The sequence below is a fragment of the Budorcas taxicolor genome, chromosome 22 (assembly GCF_023091745.1).
Source record: "Budorcas taxicolor isolate Tak-1 chromosome 22, Takin1.1, whole genome shotgun sequence".
Taxonomy (NCBI): domain Eukaryota; kingdom Metazoa; phylum Chordata; class Mammalia; order Artiodactyla; family Bovidae; genus Budorcas; species Budorcas taxicolor.
The window spans coordinates 42970938-42984115 of record NC_068931.1 but is presented as its reverse complement, the minus strand read 5'-3'; the positions used below and the strand labels follow the sequence as shown (position 1 = coordinate 42984115).

The 13178-nt window shown below is 44.2% G+C and overlaps 1 protein-coding gene across 1 annotated transcript in view; it reads left to right on the top strand.

Moving 5' to 3' along the window:
- Nucleotides 1-13178, top strand: part of PIEZO2 (piezo type mechanosensitive ion channel component 2) — a 251957-nt gene that overhangs the window by 147504 nt on the left and 91275 nt on the right. The window contains exons 6-7 of the mRNA XM_052660420.1: nucleotides 4749-4959; nucleotides 6309-6522. Coding sequence (XP_052516380.1) covers nucleotides 4749-4959; nucleotides 6309-6522 — 425 coding nt within the window. The remainder of the gene's footprint in view (nucleotides 1-4748; nucleotides 4960-6308; nucleotides 6523-13178) is intronic.

Genomic DNA, 13178 nt, shown 5'->3' with positions numbered 1-13178 from the left:
TGAATGTCTGGGTTCTAGTACAAGTAATTGGTGGTGTCTTCCTGGTCCAGAATTGATTGGGAGTAACTGCTAATGCTTGACTGCTGGGGACGAGGCTGCAGGGCTGGATGCAGTGATGGGATGAGGCATGGAGGCTTGGGTCCAGGCTCAAAGAACCATGACCTCGCACCCAGTTGACTCCATAGCACTTGGAGTGTCCTCACGTGACATGAGACACTGCCTGAGTACATCTGGCACATTTTGAAGTCAGGGACTTTTAAAGAAGATGAGTCAAAGCACTTACATTTCTTTACATAAGCTATAGACTTCAACCTGGACAATGCTGATATGTAATATTTTATTAGGCTTTTTAAACCAGAAAGGCTTTATCTTTCATTTCTAAGATAGCTCAGGAGCTAGAAAACTAAATCTTTATTTACAGCTACTCCTTCTTATGAAGAAACTGAAAGACAAAATTTAAGCATGCTTCTCCAGGCAAGAATACTGAAGTGGGTTGCCATTCCCTTCTCTAGGAAATTTTCCCCAACCCAGGGATGGAACCCAGGTCTCCTGCATTGCAGGCAGATTCTTTACCAGATGAACCACCAGGGAAGCCCTTCCCAGGTGGCGCTAATGGTAAAGAACCTACCTGCCAATGCAGGAGATGGTAGGAAATGGGAGTTCAATCCCTGGGTCAGGAAGATCCCCTGGAGGAGAGCGTGGCAACCCACTCCAGTATTCTTGCCTGGAAAACCCCATGGACAAAGGAGTCTGGCGGGCTACATCCCATGAGGTTGCAAAGAGTCAGACAGGACTAAAACGACTTAGCATGCACTCCTTCTTAGCTCCAAGGCCAGGATCCAGTTGAGTTCCAATGTGGGGACAGATTTCAGCTCCAGCAGCCCAGCCTGCTTGCTGGTGAATGAGCCGAGGGGCTTCCAGGGTATTGGTGTTTATGCTGCTCCAGATGGATCATTTCAGGGAGAAGACCAGCCTGACATGACTAATGGCACTTCTGGCCCCAGCCGGGATGGTGGGGCTCACTTTTGGCTCCCTGTCAGTTTGGCAGGTTAGAAAGTGCTTTCAACTGAAAGCCCCAGGGATTCCGGTACAAAAATGTTGAAAAACCTCAAGTACACTGGTCTGTTTATAAAAATCACAGGGTCCCTGTCCCGCCCAGGAGAGGTTGGGGAAATGCATTCATCTAAATTCGAGAAGGTTCTTGACTAGAGATTTATATCTGATTTAATCTACATCCGTAGCAATTCCGTAATTGAGCAATAAGTCATTTATTGTGAAAGTTAGGAGTGTGTTTCTGACTGTGACCCAGGCAACCCTAGCTGTGTTCCCTCTCTCTGTCTCCTTGGTCAAGTATGGAGACTGAAGATTTTGGGCCAATTTTCTTCCTCTAAAGGCATTTTTAGGATGTTGCCCACCTGCTGTACAAGGAGTATTAAGCAACAAATGCCCATGTGTGTGGTGATGTGGGTGTCATAGCAACAGCATCCCTGGATTAGTCCCCACAGCAACTCAGCTTTGGGAGATGGAGAAGTTGAAAGAAAGCTGGCCTGGGAGCCGGGGCCTTGAACACTGGGGAGGGGCTTCCCCGGTGTGGGAAGCCTGTGGATTCCAGGTTCTCTGCATGGTTCCCTGTGTGTGATGTTTCTGGGCCAAGAGATGAGGATAAAGTTGGAGAGAGAGACTGGTCCCAGGTGTGGCAACTCCAACAGGTAGGCAGCTTTGTGTTCTCTCCAGGTCACCTCATCAGAACCCACTTTGACAGTGAGCCTCAGGTAGACCTCTCCAATTCTCACCTCTGTCCACACTCCAGGTTCCTCACTAGCTGCCCCCATGATACCTCCACCTTAGAACTGGCTTCCCAATTTTCTCCATGACTGGTCATCCTGATCTCATCCACAAAGACAAGAACTCCCTCCCTCCCTCTACCATGTGAAATTTACCAACTGAGGCCTGCTGACTGGACTTATGAGATGCTCACCCAAGACGCGAACCCTCTTCAGCTCCACTCCCCACCCCTTCTTCCACCAGCACAGCCTCCTGGCTGCAGGGCCCCCTTGCTGTTCCCCTACTGCAGCCGCTGGAGTCGCTGTGAGAAAGAGATCCCGTTGTCCCCCTCACTGGGTGGAGTGGTTGGTGATCAGAGTCCTCTTAGCTTGGGTTCTAGAGAAGTGAAGCATCGGGCAAGTCCTGCTCTGAGTCCAGCCACCTCTTGGAGAGTTTTGCTTCGAAACTCCCTCTGTGGGTGATACAGGGCTGGGGGTGTTGGGCTTACCTCCTGGTACCCCAGCTCTGTAGCTCTCCCATCACCCCAGGTGGGGGCCGAGCACCTGTGCACAGGTGGGGCTGCTGGTGTTGTGCTGACTGGAGCTCAGCCCCCAAGTCTCTACGATGTGGGATGCAGGGGCATCGGCTGACAGTGAGGAGGAAGAGCAGGTGGAAGAGGAAGTGGGTCTGGGGATGCGCTATGGAGGCTCAGCCAGCCCTTCCTGCTGTCTGGAAGGCTCTGGCTAGAGTTTCCCCAGAGCTCAGCTGAAATGTCACCTCCTCAGAGAGGCTCTCCCTGAACTCAGAATCTAAAATAGCTGCCCTGACTCCCTCAATCACATCACTCTGTTTTAATTCTTGGAATAGCAAGTGTCGCTGTGAGATATCTAGCTGCTGACTTGTTTGTGTCTCTTACTAGTATATGTGCTCTTCTGTCTCTTACTGGTGACACTGAGGCATACTGGGCTCTGAGCAGATTGAAAAATCTTCCTGCATAAGCCTGAGACATTCTTCTTCCTTCTGGAAAAAGTACAAATGTGCTGTGATGAAATACAGTATAATGCAAAACCCAATTTGGGTACATGGACTTGAATAGCCTGGGATTACATCCGTGTGTGTGTGTGTGTGTGTGTGTGTGTGTGTGTGTGTGTGTGTGTGTATGGTGTCTTTGTTTGCGTGTGTCTTTGTGTGTATACGTGCACAGGGGTGGGAGTGCATCCTGTAGCCTTGGCTTCATTAACAGCCAATGTAAATCCCAAGTGCCCTGTACCCACCTAGGCAAACAGCAGGTCTGAGCCCTCAGGTCACTCAGCGCTTACTGAGCTGTGCACCAGCCTCCTATGCCCATCTTCCTCCAGTGAGATGGAAGCTCAGACACCAGCAGTGAATATTATGTAATTCTGAATTAAGCATATCAAGAAATATATATATGTATATATAAATATATATATCTGAAAGAAAAGACCCTAATTAGAAAAGAAATAGGTACCCCAGTGTTCACAGCAGCACTATTTGCGACAACCAAGACACAGAAGCAACCTAAACGTTCATCTACAGAAGAATGGATAAAGAAGATGTGATTGATATATACATATACACACACACAATGGAATATTGCTCAGCCACAAAATGACATAATACCTTTGCAGCAACATGGATGAACTTAAAGGCATTATGCTCCGTGAAATAAGTCAGAGAAAGATAAGTACTATTTGATATCACTTACATGTGAACTATAAAAAATACAACAAAAAAGAAGCAGACATGCTCATGTAGAGAACAAACTAGTCGTCAGTAGTGGGGTAGAGAAGGCAATGGCACCCCTCTCCAGTGTTCTTGCCTGGAGAATCCCAGGGACGGGGGAGCCTGGTGGGCTGCCATCTATGGGGTTGCACAGAGTCGGACATGACTGAAGCGACTTAACAGCAGCAGGCGAAAAAAGACTTATTATGGACTTAGATGAAATCATATGTGTGAAATCTTTGAAACTGTAACGCACCATAGAGTTTAAAGGATCTTTCATTCAATAAAAATTTTTAAAAAGAAAGAAACTTTAAAATGGGAAAATGAAGCAAATGGGTGCTGCTTGGACTTGATGTCTGATCTGGGCCTCAGAGTTGTCTGACTCTGCAGAAGCTGCTGTCTTTTCAAGATGAAGCCTGTCCTGTATCTGAGACAGGCACCTTTTGTCTTAAGGGAATGGTTTATATTTATAATTCCTTAAAAAAAATCTTAACCCTTCCAGGGAAAGATTGTAATTATCCAAAAAAATTCTTAGGTATTCTTTAAAAATGAACAAAAAAGCTCATGGTATACACAGTTTAAAATAATCCATGTAAGTGTGTATGTGCTGTGCATGTGTTTCCTTCTGATCTCTAGTGATGGTCCTGAGGTCCTACGCGGCCTGGGACTGGACCCATGCACAATTCTCTAAAAGGATGAGATAGGAAGCGACTGTTTATTTAGCCAAGTAGCCGGGACCACTTGTCCTCCCACGGGCAGGAAATACTAAAATAGTGAACAAAGATAAACTCCAGAAAGAAAAGGGATTTCCTCAGCGCTGATCTGGCCCATCCTTTCCGTTTAAGCCCATTCATCAAACTTCCCATCACCTTAGTGGCACACTAAGTAAATTTGGGGAACCAAACCCAGATTGCTGAAAGCTAAGTTATGAATAGGTGTTTCAAACAGTTTTGGCTTCTGTGTGTAAAATAAAATGAGCTCGTATAGGTAAGATGACCTGCCGTTGGGGACCCTATGATTAGCGATGCTTCCTGTTTATGCCTTGAAGAAAGATCAAAGTTCTTTGGGCTTCACACAGGGACCACCAGAGACCTGAGGGTGCTTACGTGGTTGAGTGGTAGTCTGCATTTTTTCCTCATTTCTGAAATTCACCTCACTGACCTACCGGTAAATTACAAACCATATAATATTCTGGGTGGATAGGCAGAGACTGCAGTGTCTTCTGTTTTTCATTTATTTAGGCTGGAGGAGAAAAAATAGACTCTGAAGAGGCCCTGATTTATGAAGAGGACTTAGATGAAGGAGACGGTGCTGAAGGCGATTTGGAGGAAAGCACGAAATTAAAACTCTTCCGCAGGCTGGCCTCCGTGGCCTCCAAGCTGAAGGAGTTTATTGGCAACATGATAACTACAGCGGGGAAGGTTGTTGTGACGATTTTACTGGGTTCATCAGGTGAGAACCTCCGAGTCTTGGGGTGGACAGGGAGTGAGCTGGCCAATGATGAAAGAAGGAAACCGTTCTATTCCGCAGCAACAGAATCATAACTGTCGCTTTTGTGAAACTGGCCACGTGTACAAGCCACACACGCACACACACACACGCACACACGTAGCTTTTCCCGTTTAGCTGTAAGTTTTATGTATCAGATGGTTTCTCTTAACCTCTGTAAAGCAGTCTTTTCCCTTAGCAGTCAGGTGGCATTGTTTTCTATGTGACCAACAGGACCACTGTTCACCTCCCTCAGAGCCTGTGGGTGGTGATCTGTGACAAGGGACCCTTTTCTGTCCCCATCCAGAGCTACACATGGGCTTTCGGGAGCTTGTCTGTTTACACTGAGTCATTAGGTCTCTTAATTTAACTCTTCAGGATAGAGTGTTTTTCTTCCCGGGTTAGATGGTAATCTCACAGCACACACGCCCACTTCCTCTCCCTGTTGGCTGCAGGCTGCTCCTTCCATAAAAACTTTATCTCCATCTTTGCCCCATCCCCATTGCCCCAGAGCTGCTGCGAGCTTTATTCCATCCTGCTTCTGTGAAATTTCATAAGATGAAACAACTGTTTTTCCATAGGAGAGTTAAAAGATAGAAGAGTGAAGAGTATTTCTCAGGAAATGTAACTCAGGACTTTAATAAGAAGTTGTTTCAAAATGCTCCCTGCCAAGTTTTTAAATGCCTATGAAGGAATGATTTCATTTGACATTTCCACTTTTAGTGATAGAGCAAATCACATTTTGTTGGGCAGGACAAAGATTTAGTGAGGTTTTATCTGCCACGAGTTGGTGATGGACAGAGAGGCCTGGCGTGCTGCGATTCATGGGGTCGCAAAGAGTTGAACACGACTAAGCGACTGAACTGAACTGAACTGAACTGAATGCAGTATTATCGTGAACCCTTGTCAACAGACAAGCAAACGTAAATCATTATTTAAAAAATTTATCAAGGACAGTTAGAATGGACATACAGTATTCCTGAAAAACTGGGGGAGAAATAGAGAGATGGGAACGGGCAAGTAAACATGCTAAATTCTACTGGTTAGAGAAGTGAATGTTTGTAATTGGGGCTCAAGTACCACAGATGATTTCTTCATCATCTGATATTTCCCCATGTTTACAAATTTCACTTTACATGTGACTTTTTTTCACAATACAAACAGCACTAATTCTGATATCATCAAGAGGGTGTGATGCATTTTACTACAAGCGTAGGAGGCGTTCCTCATCATCCCCGACAGTGACGGAGGCTGAGCTGTGCGGGGTTTCCTCCTCTCCACATTTCTCACACGTGCCCCCCCAACCCCCTCAGGGATGATGCTGCCCTCTCTGACCTCATCCGTGTACTTCTTCGTGTTCCTGGGCCTGTGTACCTGGTGGTCCTGGTGCCGGACCTTCGACCCCTTGCTGTTCAGCTGTCTCTGCGTCCTGCTGGCCATCTTCACTGCGGGACACCTGATCGGACTTTATCTGTACCAGTTCCAGTTCTTCCAGGAAGCCGTTCCCCCCAACGACTACTACGCCAGGTAAGAGGCATTGCTGGACATTTGACGATTCCGTAAGATAATCCTCGAGCCCTTGGGAGGACCCTACCGGGCCCTGAGCATCTGCTAAGTTTCTTCTGATGCCCACTGATGGGTCATCCGGGCTTTGGTGGGGATGGGGACACGGTCTCTGCCTTGACTGTATCAGCCACACAGTCTGGAGGGAAGAGGTGTTGCTTCATGTGAGGGTGCTGCTGGGGTGAAGCAGAGGAAAGCTGCTGTCTGCAGCAAAGAGCAGACACATGGTCTTGGTTGAGGAAGGAGACCAGGGAGAATGTTTTACAGCAAAGAATAAGAAGGACATGTCAGAGCATCCGTGGGAGGGAGCTCTTGAGAGCAAACAGAGGACAAATTGAGGATCAAAAAGAACTGAGTGGCCACAAAAATGTAAAAGAAAAAACGCATGAGTCCACGGTGTGTGTGTGTGTGTGTGTGCGCGCGCGAGAGAGAGAGAAAGGTGAGAGAGAGAGAGATTTTATGTGCTTCGGTTGAAGCTGACTATTATCCCAAAGTCTTATATGAAAATGAGAATTCAAGGTAAAGAACTCAGCATTTATTTTAATTTTTTGGAAGGAATTCTAGGCTGTTCTCAGTTAATGAGGGAAAACTCCTCCTGACATGATGTCACTAGCTAATGAAGGAAAAGGAGTGCTAGAATTAGAAAACTACCATTTACCAGTTCTTCATGAGATACTTAAATCTATTCACAAATTGAAACCATGACTTAAAGAGGCTCCTGGGATGAAGATTGTTTGCAAGGATGACAGAGTATAAGCTTGCTGATCATTTGCTAATTGCAAATGGAAAATCCCCTTCTGGGGTCGTCAGCACCTTGACCAGCTGATCCAAACTTTACCAGAATGGGGTCCCTTGACCTTTCAGACTTCTAGTCTGGATGCAGTATGGGGAGTGAGGCATTGAATTGTTAAGGCTTTAGACCTAACCTCCAATTTCCAGAAAATATAAGGGGCAGGAATGTGGTTTAATTGACTCCACAGGGAAGCAGTCATTAAATCCAGACTGTAGAATGTAAGGGAAGTGACCTGGTCTCTTCAAAAACCAGCATTCTGAAAAAGAAGTGTGTGTGGTAGGTGTGGGCAGAGACCGTTCTACTTCAAAGGAGAAGCAAGGAAGCCTGCAGACAGATGAGAAGCCCAACTCTGGATCACATCTCGGTTTAAGGACAAATCCTTTTGAGATTAAACGGGGAAATTTCAATATTCACTGGTTATTAGCTGATAGTACAGACTTCCCCTTAGTTCTTAGATACATGGTTGTATGTGGTTATCTGGGAAAATGTCATTATTTTAGAAGATACGGGGTGAATTCTTTAGGATACACGGACATGAAAAACAGAGGAGCCAAGACATGGAAACACCTAGGTGTTTGCTGATGGACGAATGACAAAAGAAAGAATAGTATACATATATAAGGAATGTTCTGGGGAAGGAAATGGCAACCCACTCCAGCATTTTTGCCTGGGAAATCATACGGACAGAGGAGCCTGGCGGGCTACAGTCCATGGGGTCACAAAAAGTTGGACACGACTGACCAACTAAGCAGAGCACACAGGCAATGTTACTTGGCCGTGAAAAAGAAGGAAGTCCTGCTATTTGCAACAACCTGGCTGAACCTGGAGGGCGTTGCGCTGAGTGAAATAAGTCAGAGAAAGATGAATACTGTATGACCTCACCCCTTATGTGGAATCTAAACAGAAAGTCAAACCTAAAGAAACAGAGAGGGGAGTGACAGTTGCCAAGCGCTAGAGGGTGGGGAGTATAGACAGAGGTGGAAAAAGGTACATATTTTCAGGTATGAGATTAGCAACTCTGAGGATCTATATACGGGGCACGGTAGTAGTAGCAATGCATTGTAGTAACATTGTACTGACATGTGCTGAGAATAGACCTTAAACCTTCATACAACACACACACACACACACACACACACACAAACCCAGTAGCTATGTGAAGTGATTATTAACTTGATTGAGGTGCTATGCATCATTTTACAGTCTATGCTTATATCAAATCATCATGCTGTCCACTTTAAATATACTACAATTTCACACGTCAGTTGTACCTCAATAAAGCTGCGGGGCACTGAGAAGTCTCTTTAATGATGCGGATTTGCTTAATATTTATTTTAAGCAGAAGTGGATAGATACAAAATTTCAGTGCAGACATTAGTTCTAGGCTAAGTGAGTCTTTTCGTTTGTTCTAGATATATAATTTTTGCTTTACTGAACACATAGAGAAAAATGATTTTACTGTTGCTAGATCGTTAGTTCCAGACTAAATGAATATTTCAGTTCTAGTAGAAGTTTAATTTTTATTGAACACATAGAGCAAAAAGTTTTGCACTGTTGGACTTTTAAGGGATGATTTAATTGGAAATGTTAAGTTGTATACCTTCTATGGGGCTGTGGTCACTCCACATACCCCAATTTAAGGCTCTTTTCTGCCATCTAGAGACCAATAATAGGAAATACAAAGACTATTCTGAACCACCTTGAAAACACCTCTTCTATAAAGGATCATTTAGTAAATATTTTAGATTTCGCAGGCCTATAGTCTCTGTGACAATTTTTTCAAGAAGCCATTTTAGTGCAAAAGCAGCCCTGTATGAGATTTTCAGGTTTTGGCTAGGTTCTAGCAAAACTTTGTGGACACTGAACTTTGGATTTCAAAATATTTTCACATTTCATGAAGTACTATTTTGATTTTTCCCAACCACTTAAAAATGTAAAAACCATTATTAGCTCATGAGTTATAACAGGTGGTAAACCAGACTTGCCAACCAAGTGTGTGGGTAATAGCAGTCTTAATAGTGTAATAACTTACCATCTTTATCTTTTATTGGGATTGCCTCAAACTTAAAATTATGGTTGTAAGTTATTATAGACACTTTGAAGATAATACCTTTAAAAAGTTTAAAAGCTTCATCGCTATACTCTTATAGAGTCATTAGAAGTTGAGTGGTTTATCAGAGTATAGATAGTTTGTGCTAAACAATGCAATATATATACATTCATATATACACATATAGATGTGTGTATACACATACGTTTGCATGTAAGCTGCCTTATTGTAGTTTCTTCCTCCATCAACTTGGTGAAAGTAGGACATTGCATTTTAGCCTTTGAAAGCTTGGAAATTTGCGTATTTTAAATGATAGCTTTTTCTTAAGGCATAATTTCAATGCATTGCTATCCACCAACTGAGCTGGCAGAAAACAAACTGCAAATAAGCAGGAAGAAAAAGTCATCCTGCGTGGGCATTTGTCACAAATTTCATAACCACAGAGACCCCAGTCCATGTATCTAGCTTCGGATGTGGCCGTCCTCAAAACAATCCAAGTCGTTTTTGTCTTCTTGTAAGCTTTCAAATATGCTTTCTGGTGAAGGTTAGCTTTATTTTTAGAATATATTTAGAATACTTTTAGAAATATTGAATTGATTTGTTTATCATTAGGATGCTTGTTGGTGATTGTTTGGGAAAGTGTAAAAAAGTATCAGGAAAAACACTTAAAAAAATAATCCTAACTCCCAGAAATACTGTTCATTTTTGGTCTGTATTCCCCCGTGCTTTTCCTGTGCATAAATGTGCTTTTTACAAACAGACTTTGAATCGTGATGCTTGACTGTTGCACAGTATGGTGCACAGGATGTTCTCTAACTTGCTCTGTGCAACTTCTGCATCTCTTCATGTCATGAAATGTTCCCCTAAAGTGTGATTTTTCACGGACTGCAAAGCTTTTGATTGCGTTTGGCCATGTAGCTGTGCTGTAATGTAGTCAGTCCTTGATTTCTGACCCGGGAGATTTAGATTCTTCATTTTTGCTCTCTTGAGCATCCATGTTACTTATGAATTTAGGAAAAACTCATAATGAGCAGAAGCAGCCCCAGGGTCCCTCAGCTGTGTGGGGGCCTCTGCCGGGCTGGCTAGTGCTCTGCTCTGCGGGAGGGCATGGAGGTTTCCCTGGTCCTGGGAGCACGCGATGTTACTCCACAGGTCTTCACGTAGCTGTTGTGACCTGAAATCCGGCTCCTGTGTGGAGCACACCTCTGCGGGCTTGTGTTTCTCTAGAGCGATGTCTTCTTTCAACCCAAGAGTCCCAAGAGATCATATGATTCCTTCCAACTCCACTCGCAACTGGGTGGAGCTCCTCAAAGGTTCTAGCCAAGAAAGCCTGTGGAGCAGGTGGGTAGGGACCAGAAGTGGACAAGGCAGATGGGAGACTGGGAGGACATAGACAAGGGGCAGGGAGGAGGGCTGCCTGGGAAAGAGTTAGTGATTCCCACTTGTTTGTGCACAGAACTGTCTAAATTCTCCGAAACAAAGTTCAGGGCTCTTTTCTGATAGTTATGAGCTTACCTATGGGAAGGTTGGGCTTCCGTGGTGGCTCTGAAGGTAAAGAATCTGCCTGCAATGTGGGAGAGTAGGGTTCAATCCCTAGATTGGGAAGATCCCTTGGAGAAGGAAATGGCTAGCCATTCCAGTATTCTTGCCTGGAGAATCCCATGGACAGAGGAGCCTGGCAGGCTACAGTCCATAGGGTCACAAACAGTAGGATGTGACTGGTGCAAATAACACATGGGAAGGTTAAGGCAGAGTGTGAGTAGGATATGAGACACTGGAGTATATGGTTCACATGCTTATAAACCATAAAAAATTCAGTGCCCCCTCTTGTGAAGTTGATCCAGCACAATAAAGCTTTAAAGCTAATCCACATAACTTACAAAAGACAGATAACATACCACTCAGCACAGTTTGTTTAATGGAATAGAGCCCAGTTCCAGCATATTCTGGCAGGTCTCCCTAAGGAAAATGGCAGACTAAACAAAATTTGGCTTAGCTAATCCCAAGTATGGGACTTTCCAAAGGTTCTGTGTTTCCTCGGGAATTTCTGTAGACAGCAAACACCTTACACTTTGAAGGCCAGGAGGCAAGGGTCAGGGTTCAGAGTCCTCACCTGGGTTCCTCTCTGTGATAAAGCCACCAGTCCCAGCCAGCTTGTGTCCTGTGGGTTTTCTGCACGGAAAGTGTGGGAAGTGCACTGTGGGGGACAGGACCGAGGCAGGTGGGCCTGACTTGCTCTGTGGTGTCCTTGAATGTGAGCTGAAATGTGCTGAATGCTGTAAACAAACATCTCCTCGCTGGTGACTTTACAAAAAGCCAGTTTTAATAGTGTCAGCTCACTGTTGACTGTTCCCTTGCAAAGATGACACTGCAAGTAATTCTGAGGTGAGCTCATGTAAAAACAGTCCTGGGCAAAGTGGGGGTGGTGGGGGGCGGTCCTTGTTTTCTCACCAAAATTATCTGGACAATCGCAGCAAACATTCCAACGTGGGCCAGGTGGAGGGCTTGGCTGGGGAGTCAGCGTCTACTGTTTTCGTAGTCATGACTGAGAGTGATGGAACCTGTAGGTTTTCTTCTTCTGAGTGTCATGAACATTTGTGCACAGTGAGCACTCTAATGGGGCTGACTGAATGGCCCTCAAAGTCACGTCTCATCATCTCTGACTGGCTGTCATTCCAACCTCTGCGTTTTCTCTGCGACAGTCACAGTCACTTTCTCTATACTGCAAGGGTTGGACGTCTTTGCTCAAATTCATTTTGTTGTTTTGCTGCTTTTTTTTTTTCACCTTAGATCCTGCAATTTGAAAATGAACAAGAATTGTGGGAAGGATTGGGAGAGATTCAGGCCATTCCCTTTGGAGGCAGCATTCTCTATTAAATAAATACACAACAACTTGTCCCATGTCCCTTTCCATGTCCTGTTTTAACAAATCACAATAAGAAAGTGCACTTTGTTTAGTGAAGGAAAAACATGTTTATTCCAGTGTTAAAACAGTATAAGAAAGAAAAGCCAAAGCCTCAAACTTCAGCAATATTTAACCATTCTGTAACAAATAAGAAAAATGGAAAAAAAAAAAACCATGAAAAGTATAGTATTGTTTATTATATTTATCCTATTCTTACACTAGTCATTAAAATGTCAGTATGGCTGGAAGAAGCACAAGCTGGAATCAAGATTGGCGGAAGAAATATCAATAACCTCAGGTATGCAGATGACACCACCCTTATGGCAGAAAGTGAAGAGGAACTAAAAAGCCTCTTGATGAAAGTAAAAGAGGAGAGTGAAAAAGTTGGCTTAAAGCTCAACATTCAGAAAACTTAAGATCATAGCATTTTGTCCCATCACTTCATGGGAAATAGATGGAGAAACAGTGGAAACAGTGGAAACAGTGTCAGACTTTATTTTTTGGGGCTCCAAGATCACTGCAGATGGTGACTGCAGCCATGAAATAAAGAGATGCTTACTCTTTGGAAAGAAAGTTATGACCAACCTAGATAGTATATTGAAAAGCAGAGATATTACCTTGCCAACAAAGGTCCATCTAGTCGAGGCTATGGTTTTTCCGGTGGTCATGTATGGATATGAGAGTTGGACTGTGAAGAAGGCTAAGCGCCAAAGAATTGATGCTTTTGAAATGTGGTATTGGAGAAGACTCTTGAGAGTCGCTTGGACTGCAAGGAGATCCAACCAGTCCATCCTAAAGGAGATCAGCCCTGGATGTTCTTTGGAAGGAATGATGCTAAAGCTGAAACTCCAGTACTTTGGCCACCTCATGAG